At 34.7% G+C, this 25388-nt stretch overlaps 4 protein-coding genes across 7 annotated transcripts; 3 read left to right on the top strand and 1 right to left on the bottom strand.

The window, feature by feature from the left end:
* The first annotated feature begins 1446 nt into the window (after positions 1 to 1446).
* On the top strand, positions 1447 to 3113 carry LOC139891358 (uncharacterized). Its single transcript, XM_071874319.1, has 2 exons — positions 1447 to 1767; positions 2497 to 3113. The coding sequence occupies exons 1-2, from the start codon at positions 1570 to 1572 to the stop codon at positions 2959 to 2961; spliced, it is 663 nt and encodes a 220-aa protein (XP_071730420.1). The 5' UTR covers positions 1447 to 1569; the 3' UTR covers positions 2962 to 3113.
* Positions 3114 to 12588: 9475 nt separating this feature from the next.
* LOC139888245 (uncharacterized) lies at positions 12589 to 13140 on the top strand. The gene has a single exon (XM_071871268.1). It carries the CDS (start codon positions 12589 to 12591, stop codon positions 13138 to 13140), a length of 552 nt encoding a protein of 183 aa, XP_071727369.1.
* A 1418-nt stretch (positions 13141 to 14558) lies between these two features.
* Positions 14559 to 19491, top strand: LOC139891359 (uncharacterized). Of its 2 annotated transcripts, none has more exons than XM_071874320.1 (8): positions 14559 to 14878; positions 15413 to 15853; positions 16139 to 17874; positions 18277 to 18546; positions 18629 to 18709; positions 18791 to 18902; positions 18996 to 19062; positions 19204 to 19491. In XM_071874320.1, exons 1-8 carry the CDS (start codon positions 14752 to 14754, stop codon positions 19298 to 19300), a joined length of 2931 nt encoding a protein of 976 aa, XP_071730421.1. In that variant the 5' UTR covers positions 14559 to 14751; the 3' UTR covers positions 19301 to 19491. The 2 variants fall into 2 exon arrangements, with proteins under 2 accessions (XP_071730421.1, XP_071730422.1); XM_071874321.1 differs by having other exon boundaries at positions 18791 to 18877.
* Positions 19492 to 21275: 1784 nt separating this feature from the next.
* On the bottom strand, positions 21276 to 24759 carry LOC139891360 (zinc finger CCCH domain-containing protein 34-like). 3 transcript variants are annotated; one of them, XM_071874325.1, is made up of 8 exons: positions 24745 to 24759; positions 24399 to 24453; positions 24140 to 24285; positions 23887 to 23952; positions 23081 to 23200; positions 22658 to 22975; positions 22268 to 22549; positions 21276 to 21940 (listed from the first exon to the last, which is right to left on the bottom strand). In XM_071874325.1, the coding sequence occupies exons 3-8, from the start codon at positions 24278 to 24280 to the stop codon at positions 21620 to 21622; spliced, it is 1248 nt and encodes a 415-aa protein (XP_071730426.1). In that variant the 5' UTR covers positions 24281 to 24285; positions 24399 to 24453; positions 24745 to 24759; the 3' UTR covers positions 21276 to 21619. The 3 variants fall into 3 exon arrangements, with proteins under 3 accessions (XP_071730426.1, XP_071730425.1, XP_071730424.1); XM_071874324.1 differs by lacking the exon at positions 24745 to 24759 and adding an exon at positions 24587 to 24716; XM_071874323.1 differs by lacking the exon at positions 24745 to 24759 and having other exon boundaries at positions 24399 to 24720.
* Between the last annotated feature and the right edge of the window lie 629 nt (positions 24760 to 25388).

A 25388-nucleotide genomic window follows, 5' to 3' on the forward strand; every position in this document is an offset into this window, starting at 1 on the left:
CTCAGGCAAATGTACAACATCATCGAATTCACCTAGACTCTTATCCAAATCACCAATAATCACCAACACAGCAAACAACATCATCAACTTCACCGGTCATATTGTCCGTATTCGACAATAAAAAAATAGGTGCTCGTGGTTAATATGTTTGACAGATTACTCCTTTGAATGCGAAATTGATACACTGAAATTAGTAAACATATATTTATATGAAAATGATATACTGAAATTAGTAAAATTATTAATGAAATTAATAGAATGAAGATGATGTACTAAAATCGATATACCTTCAGTCCCCTGCAAAATCCGATAACCAGTAAATTAGGCCAAAGTCCGATCTTGAAAGTTCCAATGTTGAAACCCACCACCGACACTTTGTTTGAATCGAAACCCTAAATTGTTCGATTTAATTTATGATGAAATCCATCGCTGAATGTGGTGGTGAATTAGGGTTAAAAAGAAACTGACGATAGTATGAGTAATTTTGAGTGGGAACGGTTTTGAGAGCTTGTTAGGTTTAGGAGTAAGTAACTGCTGTCAGTTTAAGTGTTGATGGGTAAAATAGATAAACACAATTAATCTTAACTTAGATTAATCCAAGTTAAGATAAATCCTAGCCGTTAGATCAACTTTTTTAAGGGATGAGATTTAATTTGAAAGAAGTTTTTTGAAATTATTAACTAATATAGGCTTTATTTTAATAGTTAGAGAGGAAGAGGAAGAGAGGATGATGAACATGCCTCTACGGGGATCCCTCGCATAATAAAATCTCACCATATACGCCCCACTCTTTCTCCAAAACTGAAGCCCCAAAACTGTTCCCTAATTTCAATCCCTTTACATCTCATCTTCTTATTTCAAATCACGATTTCTCGCCCTAATTTTTCAGTTTCATCATTTGGTAAGAAATTGCACCTTTTTAGTTATAATGAATCTGCCTAATATCTAAATCTATTTTTCTCGTTGTGTCACTCTGTAAGATTATAATTAGGGTTTATGGTAGGAGTTTACTAACATATCCTGATGGCTATGTTTTGATTTTCAGATATGACTATGATTATTTAGTTGTAACTTGCTAATAATCACCTCACTAACTTGTTAATAATCGCCTTCAAATCTTCACGAATGATCATTTATGTTTGAACTATTTTGTTAAACATATACGTTTAGATGAATCCTTTATTGTATTACGGAAATTTTGACTAGTCAAGAGCAATTGAATTACCAAAACATGTAATTAACCGGTATATTAAAATTGTTTACATTTTTATTTGCTTAATCTAAACTGTGTATCGTATGATAAATAATTAGCCCCCATATAAGGAGTTTATGTAGAGTATTGTGTGTTGCATTTATATATTAGTACTAGTTATATATTAAAAAACATGCATTATAATGCCGTATAGTTATTGATGTTGGCTCGTGTTCGTTGTAGAAATGAAAGATGTAGAACCGGGTTTTAGTTATGGTGGAGACACAAAATATGTGACAAAAGACAAACGAGCAATTCTAGTTGACGCGCTTTATGAGTTACGAGTATCAGGCAGGTTTGTAGGTTCTGAGTTTACTATGGAGTATGTTCATGCAGTGAGACAGTTGATAGGCCCAGATTTGTTTACGTCAGTCAGGTGTTTAAGAAAGATCATGATGCATATTAGAGCTAATTTTCGCATTGTGCAACGCATTTTGGCCACAAGGGGATTCAGTTGGGACCCGAAGAAGTCGTGTGTTGTTGCAGATGATCATGTATGGGATGCATACATCAAAGTATGTTTTCTCGACACTAGAAGAAATTTGTTTCTTTATTTGTGTTCGTTTTTGGAGATGATAAACACATCACATGTGCAGTAGTAATAGTAATAGAGGAACTTAGTTAGCTTAAATAGGACTGATTTGAATGTAACAATTCAAAGAATCCCTAGACTATCTCAAGGATGATGCTCGATGTGTCATATGCGCCATTATAAGTTGAACGTGGACAAGTTCATTAGTTTAAGTATAGGGTCAAAATGGGTATTGACCTGCAAATTCTATTTTCTAACTACCATTACAGAAGCTAATATCATAATAATCTTCTAGATTCTATTTCATAAAGAAACAGTGCAGTGGTTGAATTTGGGCTATTTCTTAACAATTCAATGTATTTAACTAGTTTACATTTAGTGTAGCAATAAGCATCTGTCGTTCGATTGTACCCAAATTGACCCATTATCTGATAATATGTTCAATGTATCACTGAGATCATAAGAAACCCAGATAAGTCGTGGGAACTTCTTATGTTGTCTAGGCTTCAACCCTGTAAAGTTTTCCAACACATTTAAGGTCTATGGATATGTTACAATAATTGAGTTGGATCAGAATTACTTATATTTCTATTTTAATTTTAATTTTTATTAATATGTTCGGCATGATCTAGGCCATACTTTGATACTTTATCTCAGTAGTGATGATACATCATGAGTCATGATTCATTGTGTGTTTGTAAATGGCTTGCAGACTCATCAGATTGTGGGTCGTTGGAGATGTCAGCCATTTCCCTATTATGACAAGCTTTGCATCATCTTTGGTGATGACAGATCAAGGGGTTTTCAAACAAACGTTCTTGAAGGTGAAAGAGGCCAAATTAGCAATGAGACTATGGGATTTAAACGCAAAAAATATGAGGCGAGTGACTTAAGCAAAAGTTGTGAGGAGTCATTGGAGAAAAAGAATAATGCGATTGGTGATTTTGCGCAGACTTTGACTGAGAAATTAGCAACTTTAAGTGTCAATGAAGCCACTGATCTTATGGACAAAGTGATGACTCAGATGAATGATTTATCTACTCTAACTGTTGACAAGCGTCTCAAAACTATGTCTGTGATTGGTAGGAGGGCACCACTTTCCTTTATGTATGATCGGCTCAGTGAAGATGAAAAAATCCGCATGGCGCAGTTGGTTTCAAGAGGTTACATTAGTTAGACATGATAATTTGGTGAGATTGTGACGGTTTTTTTAACTGTTTCTTTGTGAATTTTATTGACTCGTTAGCTCTGATTTAGGATTAGTGAGTTCTTGCAAATGTTCATAAGCTGATGTTGAGATCTTGGTTAATATCACTATAATTAGTTAATTACGACAAATATCATAATGCATGTTGATACCTTACTACCTTAGGTCAAGATTCTGTCACCTATAAAAAGTTTAAAGCACATTAACATAATTACAATGCTGATTTTGCAAATGATGGGGTACTTAGTACTTACTGACTTTCAATCCATTTGATTCGCTAATTGATATTCAACTAGTGTTCGAACCCTCGCTTCGCGTCGGGGGTTCGGTTTTCAATGTATTTTATTGCGTTTAGTTTGTAAAATTATTTCGTGGCTAACGATGATGTCGTTGAAGCGCAACTCGAGTCGAACTAAAAGGTATAATCTGTGAAAGATTTAAATGTTATTCTAAATTAACAATATATGTGCATCCTCGCGTTTCGCTATGGAATTGTCGACTTTTAAAAATTTAACGCAAAATCAACGTGTATGAAAAATACCTCAAATATTTAGCATTTTTTAAAAAACGTCCGTTTTGCGTATAATTAGTAACATTGTGTTCCTAAAATTATTTCGAGTTTAACGATGGTGTCGGAAAAATTTAACTCGTTGCGAGCGAGAAGATATGGCTCGTTGAATATTTGGGTGGAGTTTATTTAAGATTTTTTTTTTTATGGAAATGAGTATTTGACACTTTAACCCCTGTTTGGGGGGTCGATTTGAATATTTGAACAAAGTATGGGGGCTTTTTTTGGAAAAAAAAAGAAGATGGGAAGGAAAAAAAGGTGAAAGGACGAAAACGCCCCTGGTTACTATTCATCATTTTTGGTTATTAGATAGTACTAGTTGTGGAGCCCTCGATTCGCGCCGGGGGCTCCGTTTTGAATGTGAGTTAAAAAAAAGTCTTGATCTATTTTGTAAAAAAGAATTTTTTTCGACATCTATTCGTTTTTTTTTTTTAAGTTAGTTAATCTATTTTGTAAAAAAGAATGTTTTTCGACATCTTTTGGTGGCATTGAAGAGTTGTTCTTTTTATGAAAGTTGACTCATTTATCGTTGAGGAAGAAAAGGAAAAAAAAGTTAATTGATTTTTTTGGTGAAAAAGAATTTTTTCCGACATCTTTTGGTAAGATTGAAGTGTTAGTTCTTTTATGAGATTTGCTTCTTTTATCGTTGGAGACCGAAAAAAAGTGAAATGACGAAAATACCCCTGGTTACTATTGATGAATAGTGCTACAAGGTTTTGTCTATTAGATATATAGATAATATGAATATAAATATAAATATAAATTCAATTTGTCATACATTATTTGTCATTCATTATTGCTTTCAGAAATCACTAGCAAACTGTTGGTTTTATTTTTTGATAGAAAAATTGATATGGTTACTTTGTGAAGGATGTTATCCCACATAGGTGGGAGGAGAAAGTTGGAGGTAGGTGACTTGGTTATAAAAGGAGGGCTAAGTCTTCATTCCAATTTGCACCAATCAATACACTTTAAGTATTTGATTATTTCTTTCTTTCTTACCCTTGTTTGAGAGTTGTATTAGTTAAATATTTTGGAGAGTGTAGTTGGCTTAAGAGAGTCGTCTATATCATTGTAACAATTTGTGATATAGTGTATTTCTCTCTTTGGGGGCCGGTGGTTTTTCTCCTGTTTTGGAGTTTCCACGTTAAATCTTGTGTTGTGTGCTGTTCTTATTTCTTTACTATTATTGTTGGGCTGGGTGGTGGGAATTAGTGAGACCGTAATTACCCAACAACTGGTATCAGAGCGTCAGGTTTGACGGGGGTCTCGGTTATAGGAGTCGGAGTATGCTCTGTGGTTGCCACGGGAGTGGATCGTCCACATCAGAAACGAGTTCTATTGATCGTATAGGGTATCTGGTTAGACAATATTTTTTCTGATTCGTAGTAATAGTTGGATTTGTTAGTGGCGAGTTGTGGATTTCCGATTTAAAGGGTCCTGGCTACCTGCTACATCTTTTGGCTATTCGAAACGTGAGCAAAATCAGAGAAAGTGTTGTTTATAGGATACGGATACGATGTCGAAGTTCAGTCCAATGAGGTTTGATGTAGAGAAATTTGATGGGATGATCAATTTTGGCTTATGGCAGGTTCAAGTCAAGGATGTGTTGATTCAGTCCGGGTTACACAAGGCATTGAAAGGTAAACCCACCTTTGTTCCCGGCAGTGATTCTAGCAGTAAGTTCGATGAAGAAGAATGGGATGATATGGATTTGAGGGCAGCAAGTGCGATTCGTTTGTGTCTTGCAAAGAACGTGCTTGCAAATGTGCACGGGTTATTAACGGCAAAGGAGCTTTGGGTTAAACTAGAGCAGTTGCACCAGGGCAAGGGCATCTCAAATCGGTTGTGTCTTAAAGAACAATTTCATACTCTGCGTATGGATGGGGGTTCAAAGATTTCAGATCATCTAAGTATTCTTAACGGTATTGTTTCAGAAATGGAGGCTATTGGAGTTAAAACGGATGATGAAGATAAAGCTTTGAGGTTGATATTATCTTTATCATCGTCTTATGAACACATGAAACCTATTTTGATGTATGGGAAGAAAACTCTGAAGTTTGAAGACGTTACTACCAAGCTCCTATCCGAGGAGAAAAGACTGGAAGGTAACGGGGTCTCGTCATCAGGAGATACGATAGTGTTGTGTTCGGATAGGCGAAAGAGAAACTCTGGGAAGAATCTGGTATGCTGGAGGTGCGAGAAGACTGGGCATGTAAGGGTTAATTGTCCAGGTGGAGCTAATCCGGCAAATGGCTCCAAAGACGCTAACATTGTCTCCGTTGTTACGGAGAGTGACGAATTCCTCTGAAGTCACACCATCCTCATGGTGTGTCCGCGCCACCATGGAAAGAGATGTTCGTTAGCGGTTTCACAATTGCACATGGGCATTGGTTTGGCATTGATGCATGTTGTGTGGTGGAAACTGATGTTGTAGCTGATGAAACTTCCAGGGAAAGCCAAACAGGGAAGTTGCACCATAAAGTTTCAGCTGGTTGTTCAACAACATGTGCTGAGGTGAAATGCTTGGAATGTGATATTCTAAGTGCTATACTCTTAATGGTGGAGTATGATAATTATTGTTAAGAGTTATGATTGTCTGTGATGACAATGATTGTCGGTTTAGACGATGTTCGATGAAGATGCAAGTTTTGTCTTTTGGGAGATAATGTCATCGGCATGAAGATGAGGATCTTGAAGTTGTCGTCGAGGAAGCATCTATATCGGTTATCCTTATAATGTTGAAGTATGGTTATCTTTTTCTATCAAAAAGGTGGAGATTTGTTGGTTTTATTTTTTGATAGAAAAATTGATATGGTTACTTTGTGAAGGATGTTATCCCACATAGGTGGGAGGAGAAAGTTGGAGGTAGGTGACTTGGTTATAAAAGGAGGGCTAAGTCTTCATTCCAATTTGCATCAATCAATACATTTTAAGTATTTGATTATTTCTTTCTTTCTTACCTTTGTTTGAGAGTTGTATTAGTTAAATATTTTGGAGAGTGTAGTTGGCTTAAGAGAGTCGTCTATATCATTGTAACAATTTGTGATATAGTGTATTTCTCTCTTTGAGGGCCAGTGGTTTTTCTCCTGTTTTGGAGTTCCCACGTTAAATCTTGTGTTGTGTGCTGTTCTTATTTCTTTACTATTATTGTTGGGCTGGGTGGTGGGAATTAGTGAGACCGTAATTACCCAACACAAACATGTAAGCCATAAGTATATTTACCATTTGCTTGTAGAACTTAGACAGCCTAATTAGAGCATACGGTTTGGAGTGCTTTTTTTGCCATTCTCCACTCTGAGCCGCCGTTCAGCCTTCACCATTGGCGGCCCACGTTAAATCTTGTGTTGTGTGCTGTTCTTATTTCTTTACTATTATTGTTGGGCTGGGTGGTGGGAATTAGTGAGACCGTAATTACCCAACATAAACATGTAAGCCATAAGTATATTTACCATTTGCTTGTAGAACTTAGACAGCCTAATTAGAGCATACGGTTTGGAGTGCTTTTTTTGCCATTCTCCACTCTGAGCCGCCGTTCAGCCTTCACCATTGGCGGCTCACAGAAGGTGCACGTTTGAATGTTTAAAGTTTTTCTGCTTTTGGTGTTTGGTGTGTTATTTGTTGATAATGTTTCTAATCATGCGCATAATTTCGTCCCTTAAAACTTTGCACCGTGCAAGCTTTGCGCCACATCTTCACGCATTCCGTAAGCGAGCGCATAATTGTACGTCGTCACTTTGCCCATGATTATTCAAAATTGCAGGAGTCTACACGCATATTTGGATCATGTCTATAACTAACTATAATTCTTTTCTTGTTCATAGTAAACATGAAAATATAGCGAGTTAGTTATGGAAAGAATACACATGACTACCATTCTAGAACTAAGCTTTCCATACATATATAATATACCATACATATATAATATACCATACATATATAATATATTAGGGCTCTGTTACAACACACTCATCATATTGCAAATACACCGTGGATTAACTACCCTCGACATGCTAAGGTGTTCATATCAGTATTTACTATTTACTTACGATATACCTACAAACCTTGTCCATCAAATGTCTAAGACTATTCCTAACTGACTGTGATGTTAGAGTTAACTTGTGCACTTTTTGGTGAAAAATTGGGTTTTTAACTGTGACTGTATTTAGCCCTCGTTAACTTATTGTGTCAAATTTTTGTATCAAATATTTATATGGCGATGTGGTAAAATATGATTTGAAATTGGGTAGAAAAAAATTAATAAATAACAAAAATATAATCTCTCTCTTATGCTGATTGACCCCTTCTCTCCCTCACGCTCCCTCACTCTTCCGTCAACTTTCCAATTAACGCCCCCTAGCGCCAGATTTGATGTTGTGTTATAGGCGTCAACGAATGCCAAATCAGATGACGGAGGGAAGTCTGACGCTGCGTTGGAAACAGTCTAATAGCCTTTGATGGTGGTGAACATTGTTGTGCTTTGTATTATATTCCAAAATAATGTAGCAACGAAAGCAAACACAACAAATTCTAAACTTTTTTTAATAACAAACTAGGGCCGGATTTTTGGGCGTGCATGGCGTACAATCGCACATGACTCAAATTCTAAAGGAGCTCAAAATATAACCTAACAATATATATTTTATTCTCCATTAATGTATTAGGTTTTAAAACTATTATTACATTTTTTTGCAGTATTATTGTACTTAGTCACATATATATAAAAAATAGTATATAAAGGGTCTCTTTTTTACTTATTGAGCATAACTCTTAAAATTAACAGAACAACCCCACAACAACACATAAATACATTTTTTTTTGTCAACGATGCGACTCGAACTCACAACCTCAAAGTCGAAGAGTTCTACAAATATACAAAAGTTTAAGGAATGTGTTGTTGATTAACTATCCCAATATAGCCTAGTAATTGGTATTTTGATATTTTAACTATAAGTCTCAGGTGGAAAAAGTTTAAAAATGGTAGCGGATTAATCCGATTAAGCAACGTAAATCAAATTAAAAGTATTTGACCTCTCGAACCAAAAAAACCTTGTCAATTTTTGCTGAATGTGCATAATTATCTTTTTCAACGAGAGAAATGAAAAATCACACATGGCGGAGCAAGAAAAAGTACAACACTAAACTATTCAGCACCGATTTCACAAGGGTCAAACGTCCACCTTAAGACAACGAACATGCTTTCCAATCCGACAAACGATTCTCAAACTTAGAAATAACCGGGGTCCAACTTTCTAGTTTATTCATCTTTCCACCAACCGGGATACCGAGGTATGTGAATGGAAACGAATCCGCATTACAACCGAATTTTTGAGCCATATTTTCAATTGATGACTTCTCAACACCCACTCCGTAAAGTATGCTTTTTTAATGGTTTATTTTAAGACCCGACGTAAACTCAAAGCATTTTAGAATCTTCATAAGGTTTGTGAGATTGTTTTCGCACCAATCACCGAAGAAAATCGTATCGTCGGCATATTGTAGATGTGAGATAGGTACTTTGTCTTTTCCCACTTCCACACCTACAAATAAGTTACCTTGAACCGCCATTTTTGTTAAGAAATTAAGCCCTTCCGCCGCTAGGATAAAAAGAAAGGGTGAGAGGGGGTCACCTTGCCTCACCCCTCGCTCGAGTTTAAACTCATTTGTCGGGGAACCATTTACAAGGACCGAAACCGTAGCCGATTGAAGACAAGTAAGAATCCATTTCCACCATTTCATCCCAAACCCCATTAATCCCATGATCTCACTCAGTTCAAAATGTTATCGAGACTAGATTCAAACATGGAGGCAAAAATTAGTGAGCGAATTATTTGGAGTGACGGAAAAGCAACAGCAAACTGGTCGTGGACAAGGCCCCCCTCGGGTCGGGTTGCAGGTGAGTTGGTGGATTTAGATGAGCTAGTCAAGTCAGTAACTGTGACAACCCGAAAATTTTCGACCAAATTTAAACTTAATCTTTATATGATTCCGACACGATAAGCAAAGTTTGTAATGTTGAGTCTCGAAAATTTTGGAACTATGTTCATACATTCAATTACCCTTTTGACTATGCTCGACGATTCACGAACGAATATATAAATGGATATGAATATATATATGTATATATATATTATAACTTTAAAACGTGAACAAAGTATTAAATGTATAATATTTTACATTAAACGTATTTGTCTCAACATATGCTTAATATATTCATCTACGAAATTAGAAGATAATACCAACGATTGGATTAGTAAATATTTCAACAATTATAAATCCCGTAAGTATTGTGATAAATCTTTGTTGAGAGATTCACCTTGATTTGAGAAATCTTTCCTTTTTAACTGTATATGATATATAAATAACTTGAAACGTGTATAGAAAAAGTATTTATATATATTGTATATATATATTAAGGTTCGAAATTATTTTTGTAAACAATAGTAACACCCATTTATTGTTCAGTTTGATAAATAAATATTATATACAAATTTATATTTTTCTAAACGAAAATATATATTTTACAATGTGATAGTGCATAGAATTGAATTAGATATAAAACGTTTCGATATTATTAAATATATTTTAATAAACAACGAGGAGTTGATTTATAGAAGCAAATGACCAAATTACTCAAATGTATAAGTTATACTTTGAGTAATATAGTTTATTGATAATTTAAGATTATATTTTGACAAAGGTGCGAATCACGAAACGTAAAGTACAAGTTTTCTAAATGTACGAAAGGACGTTCGAAAATCCGGAACCGAGACATAAACCGTGTATCAACGTGCGAGTCAACGGACCTAAAATTACAAGTCAACTATGTACATGAATATAATATAATATATATATAATTAATATAAATTATATATATATTATATATATATAATAATAATATGTCGACAAACAAGAAAACAAAAAAATTGTGAGCTGAATTTTGGGGCCATGCGATCGCATGAGAAATAGGCATAAAACCCATGCGATCGCATGGGGTCAGATTTCAGGACTGATCTATAAATTGAATTCGTTTTTGCTCGAATACACACCCACATATCCTCACATCTCTCTGCTCACTTTATATATATTTATATTATTATTATTATAATTATAATTATAATTATAATTATAATTATTATTATTATTATTATTATTATTATTATTATTATTATTAAGATTAATATTATTATTAATCTTATAATTAGGAGTATTATTATTAGTATTATTATACATAAAATACTACGACGAGGTCATGAGCAAGTTATTTTCAAAACAAGCTTTTCGAGCGGGATAGAGCTAAGGAAATTATGAGTTATAGCTAAGGATGTGATGGGTATTATTCGGGGGTATTGCTCGTAAGTCAAACTAGTGTTTATCATCTCCGTTGCGTCTACGTACTTTCCTGCAATATTGAATCACAATATTGATACGTAAGCATTCATATCTTATCTTTTATATATTAATAGTGTATACATGTCCAGTGCTCGAGTATATATGTTTATGCATGCTAGTATGCTAAATTTCGTCGTTAAACAGTTTATGATGAATCACGAATTAAATACATATATTACTGATAAAAGGTATATGATATGCATGTTTTTGGAAAGCTGACGAAAAATTAATAACTTTTCATTTAGAAATCGCGAAATTTCGATAAATGAATTAAAAGATATGGGCAACTGAATTATGATCAACGTTAATTGGAATTGCTTTTGAATCTGAAATTAATATTTAAACAACTTGTCTATGAGATTGATAAATTGGAATTTTAGATATTACTAATCGAGTAAATGAATTTCTATATAAGGCACATCTTGTTTTGTTGAACAATAGTCAAAATTGATTGTTTTATCATATTTTAAAGCCTTATAAAAACTATAGTTTAATTTTACAAGAATTGGGAAACTATGTGAAATGTTAAAATGTTTCGATTGCCCTGATCATTCAACTATAGTATTGAGTCAGATTGACTTTTGAAATGACTTTTGATAACTTTTGTATGTCGATCTCGAGCATTAGGATTGTGATACACTGTGATCAGACCTAGCTTGATAGACATTTATTGACCAACATATGTTCTTTAGGTTGAGATCTACGGTTATTTGGTATTCCGAGTTTCGGTCACATTTCGGTGAACGACTTTATGTGCTGCTAAGGTGAGTTTATAGTCTCCCTTTTTAAATACTTTAAATATTTTTGGGCTGAGAATACATGCAATTTATTTTAAACGCAATAAGACACAAGTACATACTAAATTCTACACTGAGTTAAACCGAAAATCCCTTAGCTTTGGTAACTAGTAGCTGCCAGTACATAGGATATGGACTGGTGGGCGCGAATAATTGTATATGGATCCATAGGGATTGACATCCCCGTCTGTTCCAGGTATAGAAACCCTAGCCTGAACTATAAAACAGACGTATGCTATTTGAGTTTAGTACATGTTGGTTTGCGTGTATTGTACATGTTGGTTGCATGTATGTTAAAACAGGGGTACTTATTATAACGTTAAAGTTTAATTACCAGGGTGCTCAATCTTGTAGAATATTTTGATAAACGTTTCTAGATGAAACAACTGAAATCTTGTGATCCACCTTTATGTACAGATTATGCAAAACATTAAAACTATGAACTCACCAACCTTTGTGTTGACACTTGTTAGCATGTTTATTCTCAGGTTCCCTAGAAGTCTTCCGCTGTTTGCTTATACGTTAGACAAGCTATGTGCATGGAGTCTTACATGGCATATTTTTCAAGGAAACGTTGCATTCACCAAATCATCACCGTGTATCTTATTTTGACTGCATTGTCAACGGAAGTACTATTGTAAACTATTATTTACGGTGATTGTCTATATGTAGAAATCATCAGATGTCGAAAACCCTTGATTTAAATATTCATTTATGGTGTGCCTTTTCAAAAGAATGCAATGTTTACGAAACGTATCATATAGAGGTCAAATACCTCGCAATGAAATCGATGAATGACATGTTCGTCCATATGGATTTGGAGCGATCGTCACAGTAACAATGGCTCCCGACATGTCTGACTCGTGGGGTTGGGGTGGATGCAAGAATCGTTCATTCACAACGAAAAACCTAACAAAACTGATTGATGAAAAGACGTTGAAAGCGTGCGCAGACGTGAAAGAAACATTAATTAATAACTTGGTACCAAAAAAAGTGGGAGTGTTTATATGGAGGGCGAGGAAAAAACGTCTACCGGTACGCAAGGAGCTATATAAATGGGGGATCGACCTTCACTCGGTTCGTTGTCCATTGTGTGATGGCGATATCGAGACGGTAGATCACACACTCATCTCGTGCAAAAAAGTAGACGATGTGTGGAATAAAGTCAAGGATTGGTGGGGTTTCGGTAGTACCTCATATGGCAACATCGAGGATCTTCTTCAAGGAAACGTGAGGCAACCTTGCTCGGATGCGGGTAAACTTGTGTGGCAAGTGGTTATGTGGACTAGTGCCTACCAAATATGGAAAAATATAAACCAAATGCTCTTCAAAAACAAAGAATGGACAGATCCAATGGAGTTTAGCGAAATTCAAATCAAAAGCTTCGAGTGAATCGCGAAAAGAATCAAAGGGAAACAAATCGATTGGCATAATTGGCTTCATTGTCCGTCGACTTTTCTTATGTAAATTCGTGTGCTTGTATTGATGCAACCTTTGCATCACTTTTGTACAAAATTTTTGCTGAACTAGTTGCCTGCATGTTGTCTTGTTTCATGCAGGTAGTGTGTAAACCTTGTATTATAATTGTGGAATGAAAATTTATTTGCTTTAAAAAAAAAGAAGACAAAATTGTCCAAATCGTCCATGTGTTTGTGGGTTTTTGCCCAAATCGTCCATGTGTTAACAAAACTGCATAAATCATCATTATATGCCAATTAACGTCCCAAATTAGTCCCTGCCTTAACTTCTGTTAAACTCTCCATTAATACACGATTGGTTCCTGAAGTTTCTTAAAAATTTCACCCACAATCCTCTCCATCATCTTTATCACCATCATTACTACATGCATCATAATTACCACCACCACCACCACCACCACCGCCGCCGCCATATTTAAATATCTCATAGGATATTGGTATATTATTTTATATTCCCCTGACATGCATACATTCTTTGTCGTGAGTCGTTTCACTCGCAAATTCAATGTCGTTTTCACCGAATTTTAGACGTTCACAGAATGTAGTGTCAAATTGTAGACGTTCATACACTCTTTGATAATGGTGTTTGGTTTTAACGACTTTTTTACTTCTTTTGCAGATATACAAAGATGTATGCGAACAAATTTCAAATTTGAGCTTTTTTCTTCACAAAGGAGATTGCAGATCTTTCTTCAATTGAAAATTGCAAGTATTGATTAAATGGAAATTGCACGTATTCTTCAATTTAACATCTTCAATTTGTTTCATTTTTTTATTTTATTTTTAGATGATTTATTGTTTAACACAAATGCTATAAATCTAGAAATTACATATGCAAAAGAGGTAGAAGAGAGAGGACGAAAAACAACAATCACACCGGAAAGTTCCTAAACTTGATGTATAGGCAAGAGTGCTGATACATGAGTCTAATAATAATAATAATTAAAATAAATTTTGTGTCACTTTTTAGGGTAGGATAAATTAAATGAAATAATATGTGCATGGATACTTTAGATATATTAAAAGGCAGTAGATCTGAAAGTTGTTCAGTTCGGATCTATGACAATTCAATTCAATCATTTTTAAAGTTTCATTTCACTCTAAAGTTTCATCTTGAAGATGATAAAGAAGATCTTTGTTGCAATATTTTAAAAAACTTTAGGGACCAATCGTGTATTTTTGACTAACGGAGAGTGTAACAAAAGTTAAGTCAGGAACTAATTTGAAACATTATTAGACATTTAAGGATGATTTCAATGTTAAACTGGAAAACCCCGGATCTGAAAAAATGCACACATGCAAAATAATACTAGGGCTCAGTTTTCCCTCTAAAAACAGATTTAATTTGCCCCAATTTCATTACTTTCCCCAAATTTCCCTCCACTTCCAAAATAAAAACCTTAACCCTAATCCTAATCCACTCGCACAGCGCATCACTCTCGCTAGCCCCAATTGAACATCCAGTTTCCAATTTTGTAAATTTAACAATTCAATTTCGAGTACACTGTGCACGTGAGATAATAATATGGGTAGTGATGATGATGATAACGGTAACAAATTAAATGAATCGGATAGTAGTACTTGGGATTTTGGCGTTGACGAGACTCAAATCTTTGATAGTCAGATTTCTGACTCTGCAACTTCAAAATCTGGTAAGATTGTATGCATACACATGTGTCAATTAAAACGCAATTAAGTTAGGGTTCTTTTTTTTTTTTTTTTTTTTTCTGTGCATAAGATTTGATTAATGAAAGTGTGATTGGATTAAAATTAACTTATAATTGACTAGTATTTATTTAAAATATCTGATTTTCCTTCAATATCCATTTTTTGTGCATTTTTGTTTGTAGTGTCAGGTTGTTTAAAATGTATATAGTGTGTAATTTTATCTGTTATATGGCTTCTTGATTCATATTAGTCAGTGTCCTTAATGGGTTTGAAGTGTTACTTTGTTGAAAGTTAATCGCTTGTTACTTTAGCGTACATGCTTGGTGTATACTATGATGAGTTCTTGCTTAAGCTAAGTAGTTTAAGAGGCGGTAATAGTAAAAAACTTGTTGTAACATAAATGCGGGTAACTTGCACTTTGAATGCTGTTATTGCCTTTCTGATTCATACCAGTACCAGTTATAAGTTAAAATAAGTTAATTAACGATTTCATGATTGGTTTAACTTCTGTGTACTAGGTAATAAATTTAAGGGTGATGGTGCTGACCAGTTAGACAATCTACAAAGTACTGTTCCTTTTAATGACACGGTCATGTTTGAAGAAGACGCGTTAGAAACTCAAGTAATGGATCCTGATGGTGAAACACAACTGTTAAACCTTGGTGATGAAACCCAAGTTGTGAACTTTGATGCTGAATTTGAAGTTATGGACATTCCTGATTCTGCGGACAAGAATGAAACTCAACTATTCACTGATTTTGATACTGAAGAAGTTGATGTTTCAGATAATGAAGGAACTGAGAAGACTGAAATAGTGGATGACTCTGATCTGTCTGATGAAGATTGTGGTAGTAAAGAACGTGCTAACTTTGCAGACATCAAACATACACAGAATATGGGATATTTGCAGGATTACAATTTGAAGAAAGATTATGGAAGGAGTAAACAGCATACTTCAGGTAGTTGTTAAATTTTAAATGTGGCAATATGGCTAGATTAAGTAATAAGGCAAAGCGGGTCTGGATTGAAACATGTCGCGCATTTAAGCCAATTTGCTCCATTTGGACTACTTTACCTCTTTCATATCAGCTGAAATATTATTAAACCCTTTTCATCCGTTAAGGTTAACACAACCAGAATACAAGGATTGAAACTGTCACTTCTAAGAAAAAGACATTTTTATATCTCAGATTCATCTTTATTGATTTTTTTTTAACACGCTTCTTATGTCATTCACTTGACAGGAATTGGTTTCAAGACGTTTACCTCAATTCGTGCAGCATCTATTAGGGCTTCTGGCATTGCAGCACGCAACAAAACTTCTCAAAGAAATAAGAGTCCACAACGTCTTACTGTACGCTCAGAGCCTGATATTGAACATACAGTAATACTGTCTGAAAAAGATCAATTACAGGAACAAGATATACATGACAAGCAAATTGATAAATCGGAAACTGGAAATAGATGCAGATTTGGTCGGTCAATCGCAAGGAAACTTTTTACTGAGGACGTACTTGATGAAACTCAAGAAGAAAATGGAAGTACCGACCCTTGTGAAGCTAATGAGTTTGCGGGGTTAAGCTATATTGATTCTCAAGAACCTGGGGATGCATCACAAGCAAACGCACTTGACTTTGTGGATAACTTTTTGAAAGTCAATATTGAATGTGACAACGAGCGTGACATGAACAAGACAACTGGAGGCAAATCGAAGCCGGTTTTAAGTGCTAAAGGGACTCGAACATTTGCCAAAAGCGCCAGTCTTATGAATGCTGTTGATGAAGTAAGGGTTTTTGATTGGGATGATAATCTTGAAGATGAAGGAGGTGAATTTTTCAGAAAAAATAAGGAAGCGTTTTTTGCTAGTGGAGGCCGGGGGGTAAAATCGTCCATTTCGTCTGGAAAAGGTAGAAAATTTGGAAAGTCTGACTCGAAATTGGTGTTGGGTAAAAATCAAGAAAATAATAGATCAAAGAAAAGTGTAGGAACACGCATAAAGGATGCGACTTTCATAAAAAATCTTACTAATGAATTGGATAAACAGTCGAAAGATATGCCAGGTGGCATGGATATTCAAGAAACAACAGTGTTTCGGTTTGACACTCAAATGGCTGCTGAAGCAATGGAAGACCTTTGCTTTGGGTTACAAGAAACTGCTCGTGATTCTACTAAAGCCAATTCTAGTTGCAAACAAACGCATAAGGCTTCTTCTAATATTCAAGCCTCGAGAACAACACGATCCAAGTCAAAGAGGATTAGTGATCAGTCAAACGAAGTAAAGCAGGCCAAGTCATTTGCTAAGAAGAACGTTGTTGCCAAAGAAAGTGAAAATTTTGACGTGTTGTCTGATGTTGTGAAAAAAAGAGGAAAGACGTCTCTGAAAAGAAAAGAAGTTGACACAGTAGATGCTCTGGTTGCTGTTGACCAAATAGTCAAGAAACATTGCATCCAAAATGTTACACCTGTAGCTCGTCGAACAAGACAGTCCGTGAAAGATAACGAGTTTGAAAAGGTTAAGGATGCTTCAAATGATCATGTACTTACTGGATCTCATCCTAAAGGAAAAAGAACCCGTCCGACGTTACCATCTGCAAGACAACTTGGTGCCCAATCTGTCTCTAGATCAACAAGGTCAAAAGCTGCTATGTTGACCGAGCAAGAAAAAATATCTGGTGTTATCAATCATCACTCTGTTCATGGAAAAAGTAACGAAAGGGTTGAACCAAGTCGTTCAGCATGTACTACTCCTGTTAGTCGTGGGACCCCTTTGAAGGAATCGTCTCCAATCTGCATAGGAGACGAGTATCTTAAGCAGTCTTGTAGGAGATCTTCTCTTATTAAAGAAGTTATGAGCTTATCTCCTGCAGGAACAGCGATCCTGTCTCCAAACAAAGATTCAAGAAAAAGGAAAGATGTTTCTTTGATCTGTGTTCTGTTCAGCCGTCACTTAGATGGAGATATAATGAAACAGCAAAAAAAGGTTTTGTTTTTTTTTACTTTATCTTGCAAACGGGTCAGGTTGGGCCGGTTTGGGTAACGCGTCAAAACGATTTTGGGCTGAAATGGGTCAGATTGTTAAACAGGTCAGATTGGGTAACTGGTCAAAGTGGGTCGGGTTGGGTAATGGGTTAAACCAGTTTTGGGTTGAAATGGGTAAATTGTTAAACGGGTCCAACCGGGTCAGGTTGGTTAACGGGTTGTGGGTAAAATTGGTTCAAACGGGTCAGGTAGGGTTGGATTGGGACTCTTTTGTACCTTTTTTTGTTTTGTTTTTTGAATGAGATAGAAGTCTTACAATGAGAATACATGAGCAATGTAGTAGGTAGATCAATCTTGAATCATATTTTTTTATTTATGGATTGCAAACGATCATGGATCACAGATTTTATCTCGATTGGGGGCATCAGAAACATCATCAATGTCAGATGCAACACATTTTATAGCAGATGATTTTGTACGTACAAGAAATATGCTTGAAGCAATTGCTCTTGGGAAACCAGTTGTTACACATCAATGGCTCGAGAGCTGTGGACAAGCTTGTTGTCACATCGATGAAAAAAACTTCATACTGAGAGATGCTAAGAAGGAAAAAGAATTTGGTTTTAATCTTCCAGCTTCATTAGCACGTGCACGCCTAAAACCACTTCTAAAGGTACTACACTAGTTTGTTCTATGTATGCTTTATGTTAATTGTTATGTATCTTTCTTTGATAAAGTTTATTTTTTTTATGTAGGGGTTCAAAGTCTTGATCACACCAAATACAAAGCCTGGTAAAGAGATATTATCAAGCTTGGTTAAAGCCGTTCATGGTTTGGTGCGTAATACTTGCAAAAAATTGTAATATGTTCACATAATAATTGTTTTGATTAAGAGAGATGCAAATTTTAATTTTCAGGCGGTTGAGCGGATGAACAGAAGTGGACTGAAGGATGATAAACTTCCCGAGAAATATCTGATTCTATCATGCGAAGAAGATTACACAGTCTGTTCGCCTTTTCTTGAAAAAGGTTTAAATACTCATTATTTAATACTTTTTTGGTACCTATAATAGATTTATTGCATATATGAATATTAGCTGAACATTTTTCGATCGCCTACAGGAGCAGCAATCTATAGTTCAGAGCTTCTACTCAATGGCATTGTCACCCAAAGGCTGGAATACGAAAGGTGGGCCCTCTAGTATACACATACACACACACACACACACACAAAAAATGGTGTATAATTCAGCTGTTGGCCGATATTTTTTTTAATGGTTGGATAAATGAACTTGCTGTTTAGCTCAAGTTATTGTATATTTGATGGCAGGCATCGTCTTTTTGTTGATAATGTGAAGAGAACCCGGTCCACAATTTGGCTGAAGAAAGATAACAATCAGTTTAAGCTTGTTGGTAAAGTGAAGTAAGCGTCCGCCCTAATAAATTCGTAGTAATATGTTTCTTCTGCACATATGGTCACACACTATGATGTTTCATGTTTTTTAGCTTTAACCATGTAAATGTGAGATATTAGTACTTTTAGGTGTACAATAGCTTGTATTTATTTTGGCTTTTCTTGATGATTTGTTTTTATTTAGTTTTTTAAGAGTTTAATTGAATCGAGCCTTTTGTGTTTTACATGTCATTCCTCCTTTGCTAACTAGAAGCCATGTGCAGAGGGTCTTCTGAGGATAACATGGTTTATATATGTTTTTACAATTAATTAGTATTTGAACAGTAACTAAAAATTAGGCCATTATGCTATTTGCAACTTAGTTTACACCTGAATGTCAAATTAGAGAAACTTTGTTTTTGAAAAACTGGAATAAATAAATGGCAGGTGATGTATTTTAACAGTTTAATAGTGTTTTCGAAGGTAAATGTGCATCATTTTGCTAGAATATAAGGTTACAAACAAAAATTGACCAAGTTTCAAACAGGTACTTTAATTAGCTGCATCCTTTTAAATTACTTTAAGCTATCTTATATAAGTTGCAATAAAAAAGTTTCTTTGTTAAATCTTTTATCGGATTTGGAATGCTGAGATGAAATTATATTAAACGCTAGCAATAAAAAGTAGTTATGATAGGAATCAAGTATCCTTGATTTGTTATTACTTGGCGACATACTGTATTGATCCGATACGGTCAACACCCACCTCCGAGAATTATGGAACGGTTAGGGAGTCAAAGAGTATCTTGAGTGCTTGCTTGATTTCCTCAACAGAATTAAGTCATGGGGTGCATACCCATGATTCCCACTTGTAATATTGGAGAGAAATAAAAAAAGAAAAAAAAGAAAAAGAAAAATCAACAATTACCCCACATCTTACTTCACTGCATTTACAAGATCAATTGTTCAATTCTGCGTACAATTCTAATAACAAAAGCATCCTTACAAATTTGTGTTAAAGTCTCGAATTTACTATTTTGGGGAAAGAGAACCTACAAATGAGAAGTACGTGATGTTGTACCTTTATTATGATTTTTGAAATGTAACCAATACGATGCCGTTAATTAGATTATTGTCACTTAAAAATTAACAATCAATCATTATGAATCATTATGAAGTAATGATATATCCAACATCCAAAATGATAAATTCATCAAAACTGTGAAATAATAAATTATATTGTACAACTTGTTAATACAACATTTTAGTAGATTAATCATTTTCAATGATGGATTTATCATTGCCCCTTTTTTGTGAACAAACAATAAGCTTTACGTGACGCACAAAAGTACTTTTTGTACTGCGAGATTCCATCATTTTAAAATTAATAATGAATCATTAAGGTTGGTTTTAACCCCACGTCACTTTTATCCGTCAAATTACGTGGAATCCCATGTATCACCTCTTTGACGCCGCTAGCACCCCTAACGGGGCGTCAAAATTTGACAGAATGGGGCGTCAGTCACAAATCTGACGAAAGGAAAAAAGTTGTCAAATTTTGATGGGCCAATCAGATTTCACCAAATATTTTTATATATCATTAATTAATAATATATTTTATATCCAACTACCAATAATATTTTACCACATCACCACCACAATATTTTAACACTCAAATTTAAAAAACTTCACCTTGCCAAAGTACATCATTTGACTTTGACGTTACTGCCACAATTAAAAACAGTCTAAGTATACCAATATAGGATTTACGTTTAAAAAATAATTACTATCTATTCTTTCGTTTGATTTTACATGTGTATCGCATACAAGAAAAATTCTTGTGTATAAAAATCACAATGAAACTTCACCGAATGATCGAATCTTGATTCTTGAATACTAATGTAAGACGATTAATCGGGAACAACAAAGAAATATTTCTAATCTCAAATAAATCTTGAATACTGATGTAAAACGATGGAATGGAATATCATCTCTTAATCCATTAACAACAACAAAAACGAAAACTTGGTTTAATCTTTTTCGCAACGAAAAAGTTTTACAGCAGATACAAATCTCGGGATGTTTTTTCCTTCTATTTAATGAGCTAAAAATTTGGGAAAATGAGACGATTTTCCTAAATGTTTCTAGGGTTCAAATATGGCTTATTCAAATATGCAGACGAATGCCATATAAATATATGAACACGCGGATACAAATGCTAGACCTTGTCATCGAACCGTTCGAGTGACTAAAAAGGAACTTGGGTCCTAATCAAAGGTCTCACATTTTCACAACAAAAAGAAAAAAAAAATTAAAAAAACAGAAAAAGGATGAAGTGTTGTGCCAATTTGTGCTCAGTTTGTGTGGGTGCTACTAGTGCTACCACTTGATTGAGAAATTTGCATGCTTTTTGAGAAACTTGACCCACTTGGCATGGTGGTCGAGACGTGATCCGTATTAGAACCGGAAGTGGGCCCAGGCCTTAGTTCTGATGAGGAGGAAGATGGTGCTAAAGTACCAACGTACGAGCCAACAGGGTAGGGTGCAACAGGCATATCGGCTAGTGAAGATGCAGATGGGCTATAACTTAGTGTTCCCATTGGGTGATCAAATTTGCACGATGGCCCAAATTTACAGACCCCGTTTTGAGCGTAATGTGAACATACAGGTGCACCCTGAAACATGAGAAATATGATTAACAAGTTTAATACAATAATATAGTTTTAATATAAAATGGAAACAAGAAAGGTACTTTTTTTTATCAACCCAACCCTCCTGACCCGCCCCATTTTGCTACCTATAGTCTAAACTATTACCCACCAATCTTTATTAAGAGCAACTTTGCAAAGCAATCTTATATAAACAGGCAAATCAAAGCATGCTCAAACAATAATATAAAATATTAAATATTAAATACCATAATATACAAAAACTTTAACCACAGTAGCCATAACTAAGTCATATACGTTGCAATAAAGTCTTAAAAGAATGAAGATACTTACGAGACGGAGAGGAAGGCCCATTGGGCTAAGCCCAAAATTTGTGTTTTGTACAGTCCATTCTGGTGGATGATGGTATCTACACGAGGAACCAAATTTACAATCCCCAGTCTTCATGTAATATTGACATTCAGGTTCACCGGGTCTTTGCGGAAACGCATGCTCCTTTTGACTTTTAGTCAAAGGGTATGAATGGGCCGAAGGAGATAATTGAGTCATTGCGTATGCAGGCCCTCCTCCAAGAATAGGCTGTGCACTAGGAGAGGCTGCCGTATGTACAGGTGCCTGCGGTATATAATTATACAAACAGTATAATAATCTGATTACTACAACTTCAAAGAAAAGAAGAAAGAAAAAAATCAAATTTTTAAAAACGTATCGAAAATGGCATACCTGGTAAGGATTCCAACCGGGATATGGAACCATTCCAGGCGGGACCAACACCGGACCATAGTTCCCTGGCAGATAGGAACCGGGTACGAGTGGAGGCCTTGCAACAGGCCAGTTACTGGCAAATACACCGTACGGTTGAGAAGACGGTTGCACGCTCGGGTAAATAGCAGAAGGCGGCATGGGAGACAATAATCCTCCTGAGAGTGGTGGTAGCGGCGGTGATGGTACCACGCCAGCTGGCTGAGGATGGTGAAATTTACAGGTGGCACCAAACTTACATTGTCCTGTTTTTACATAATAAGTACACTCTTTTTCACCCTGTGAAAAACAACAAAAAAGAACATTAAATTTTTTTTTACTAAGATACAAAAGATAAGCGATTCACCACAATTAAAGCAATTGATCTAAAAGAAAAAAACTGACCGGACGAAGTGGATATCCAGATACATTAAGTGCGACAGCAGTTGACGATCCAATTCCTTGTCGAGGATGGTGATACTTGCACGACATCCCAAATTTACACATCCCAGTTCGCATATAATACTGGAAATGTGTCACAAAGTTCAAATATTTTCAGATAATATAAAGTACATTGTTGATTAGCAAGATGGTACCTTTCAGATATTATAATTTTATGCAGCTTGTCTATTAACATGCATAGAGTACTTCAAACATAATTTTAAGTTTTATAACTTTAGTGCACATGCATTGTTTAAGGCCCTCTAACATCAACCAATCATTTTCAAAAAAACTTTGGTCTCAATCTTTTTATATCATGATGAAGTGTCACTAGTTTAAATAACACATTTTTTATATTGCACATGAATTAATGGATAAAAAGCAATTTGTACACAGATGTTGTGCAAACAAATAGAGTAACATTTCCAATTTGGAAATACAGAAAAAGACGAACATGCTAGCAGCAGCAAACTTAAAATTTAAGATCTATTGAACAACATGATACTGTATAACATAAGGAAATAGGTTACCATAGCATACTGCCATTCTTTTGTCACCAACATTATAGAATTTGATAAAGAATCCATTTTTAACATGAACATGCATCAAGCAACTTCAAGTTTGGAAGCATCGATAAATTCGGACTTATGAATAGCAAAATTGAAAATCTTAATTTACATTCATCTAGTCCCTCAACATTATTATAATAGCAATCTTTCAACTTTCAAATTCTAAAATTTAGATTTTTAGATGTATTTCAAAAAAAATACCTGACATACAGGCTGACCAATTCGTTCTGGATACTCCCCTCCACTACCCCTAAAAGCTCCAATAACCTGAACAATTAATAACAATTTGTGAGTACAAATTTGAGTAAAACAGGAAATCAAGAAAATTGAATTCAAAGATCCAATGCCCAAATTGTTGAACTCTAAGAAAAACTTTCCTTTTTAGGAAACCTACAAAATGATCATATAAAAACACACAACAAATCACCAAAATGCAAAAAGTTTACAACTTTACCGAGCCACGATCACGAGGATGGTTGAACCGGCACCTAGAACCGTACCCACAAAACCCGGTTCTCAAATAATAGATACAATCAGCTTCATCTGGTCTTTCGGGATATGATTCAGACTCATCTCCTAACCCTAATTGCCACATGGGTTCTGCATTTTCAATCAAATTAAACAATACCCAATTTCCAAATTCACATTTACAACACTCAAATTCAAACCAAATTCCCAAAATTAGAATCATAAAAAATGTAAACTTTACTTACCTTCCAACCCTATTTGGTCGCCAGATGGGCTCCATTTTGTAACGGGATCGGGTTGCTGCATCTCCATTGTAAACACAAATACAATTTATATATAAAGTAACTTTACAAATATAGAAATATATATATGTATAATTTATCAACACTTTACACACAGATTTTAAGAAACAGGAAAAGGGTAAAATCTTAACAAATTGGGCTACCCGATCGGGTTATATAGTGAGTGAAAGATGAGGTTTTTTAAGGGTTCTTTTTACCCTATAACTTAACAAATTTATCTTTGTAATGGATCTTTCTTTATATCATAAGTATGTATGTATCATTACGTATGTGTACATATATTTCACACCCTGTGTCTGGTTTCGGTTTTCTTTCTCTGTCTGTCTACTTTTTCCTTTAATTGTGATTTTTTCTGTTTTTTATTTTAATTTTTTAACAATCATCTTTCTTTACTACTGTTATAATTATAATTATTAAAATATATTATTATTAATAAGATGTAGTTTAGATGTAGTTTAATTTAATATTGACTTTTAAATAGTGATTAATTAAATTAAATATATAATATTATAATATTGTATATAAGTGTATTGTATGGGGGATGATTCTCACACACACTTTTTTGATCCTCACACACCAATTGAGTATTATTAGAAGAGTAAAAGGTTAAAATAGGTGTGTGAGGATCAAAAAAGTGTGTGTGAGAATCATCCCCCGTATTGTATAAGTGTATAATATTTAATATTTATGTATATACAATATATACAATAATTTTTTTTTTATGTATATAAGTGTATTGTATAAGGATAACAATTATGTATATTTATTGTATATAAGTGTATTGTATAATATATAATATTCATATATTTATTCAGATGAATTTTTTTTAGTTTGTTAGTTTATATATTATATAAACTAGTCCGGACCGGCCCGCGCGTTGCGGCGGGGGCTTTAGGGCTGCGTATTCATATTTAACGTAGCGTTGTGTATTTA

The sequence above is a fragment of the Rutidosis leptorrhynchoides genome, chromosome 2, assembly GCF_046630445.1.
Source record: "Rutidosis leptorrhynchoides isolate AG116_Rl617_1_P2 chromosome 2, CSIRO_AGI_Rlap_v1, whole genome shotgun sequence".
Taxonomy (NCBI): Eukaryota; Viridiplantae; Streptophyta; class Magnoliopsida; order Asterales; family Asteraceae; genus Rutidosis; species Rutidosis leptorrhynchoides.

What these genes read in the sequence shown, in the direction of transcription:
- LOC139891358 (XM_071874319.1), top strand. Translation starts at nt 1,570, where the DNA reads ATGGAGTATGTTCATGCAGTGAGACAGTTGATAGGCCCAGATTTGTTT. An exon ending in TATGGGATGCATACATCAAA is followed by an intron (nt 1,768 to 2,496) that starts GTATGTTTTCTC and finishes AATGGCTTGCAG; the next exon opens with ACTCATCAGATTGTGGGTCG.
- LOC139888245 (XM_071871268.1), top strand. Translation starts at nt 12,589, where the DNA reads ATGGCTCCCGACATGTCTGACTCGTGGGGTTGGGGTGGATGCAAGAAT.
- LOC139891359 (XM_071874320.1), top strand. Translation starts at nt 14,752, where the DNA reads ATGGGTAGTGATGATGATGATAACGGTAACAAATTAAATGAATCGGAT. An exon ending in GAGTAAACAGCATACTTCAG is followed by an intron (nt 15,854 to 16,138) that starts GTAGTTGTTAAA and finishes TTCACTTGACAG; the next exon opens with GAATTGGTTTCAAGACGTTT. An exon ending in CAAAGGCTGGAATACGAAAG is followed by an intron (nt 19,063 to 19,203) that starts GTGGGCCCTCTA and finishes ATTTGATGGCAG; the next exon opens with GCATCGTCTTTTTGTTGATA.
- LOC139891360 (XM_071874323.1), bottom strand. Translation starts at nt 24,465, where the DNA reads ATGGAGATGCAGCAACCCGATCCCGTTACAAAATGGAGCCCATCTGGC. An exon ending in ATCCTCGTGATCGTGGCTCG is followed by an intron (nt 23,953 to 24,139) that starts GTAAAGTTGTAA and finishes TTAATTGTTCAG; the next exon opens with GTTATTGGAGCTTTTAGGGG. An exon ending in CTGGATATCCACTTCGTCCG is followed by an intron (nt 22,976 to 23,080) that starts GTCAGTTTTTTT and finishes TGTTTTTCACAG; the next exon opens with GGTGAAAAAGAGTGTACTTA.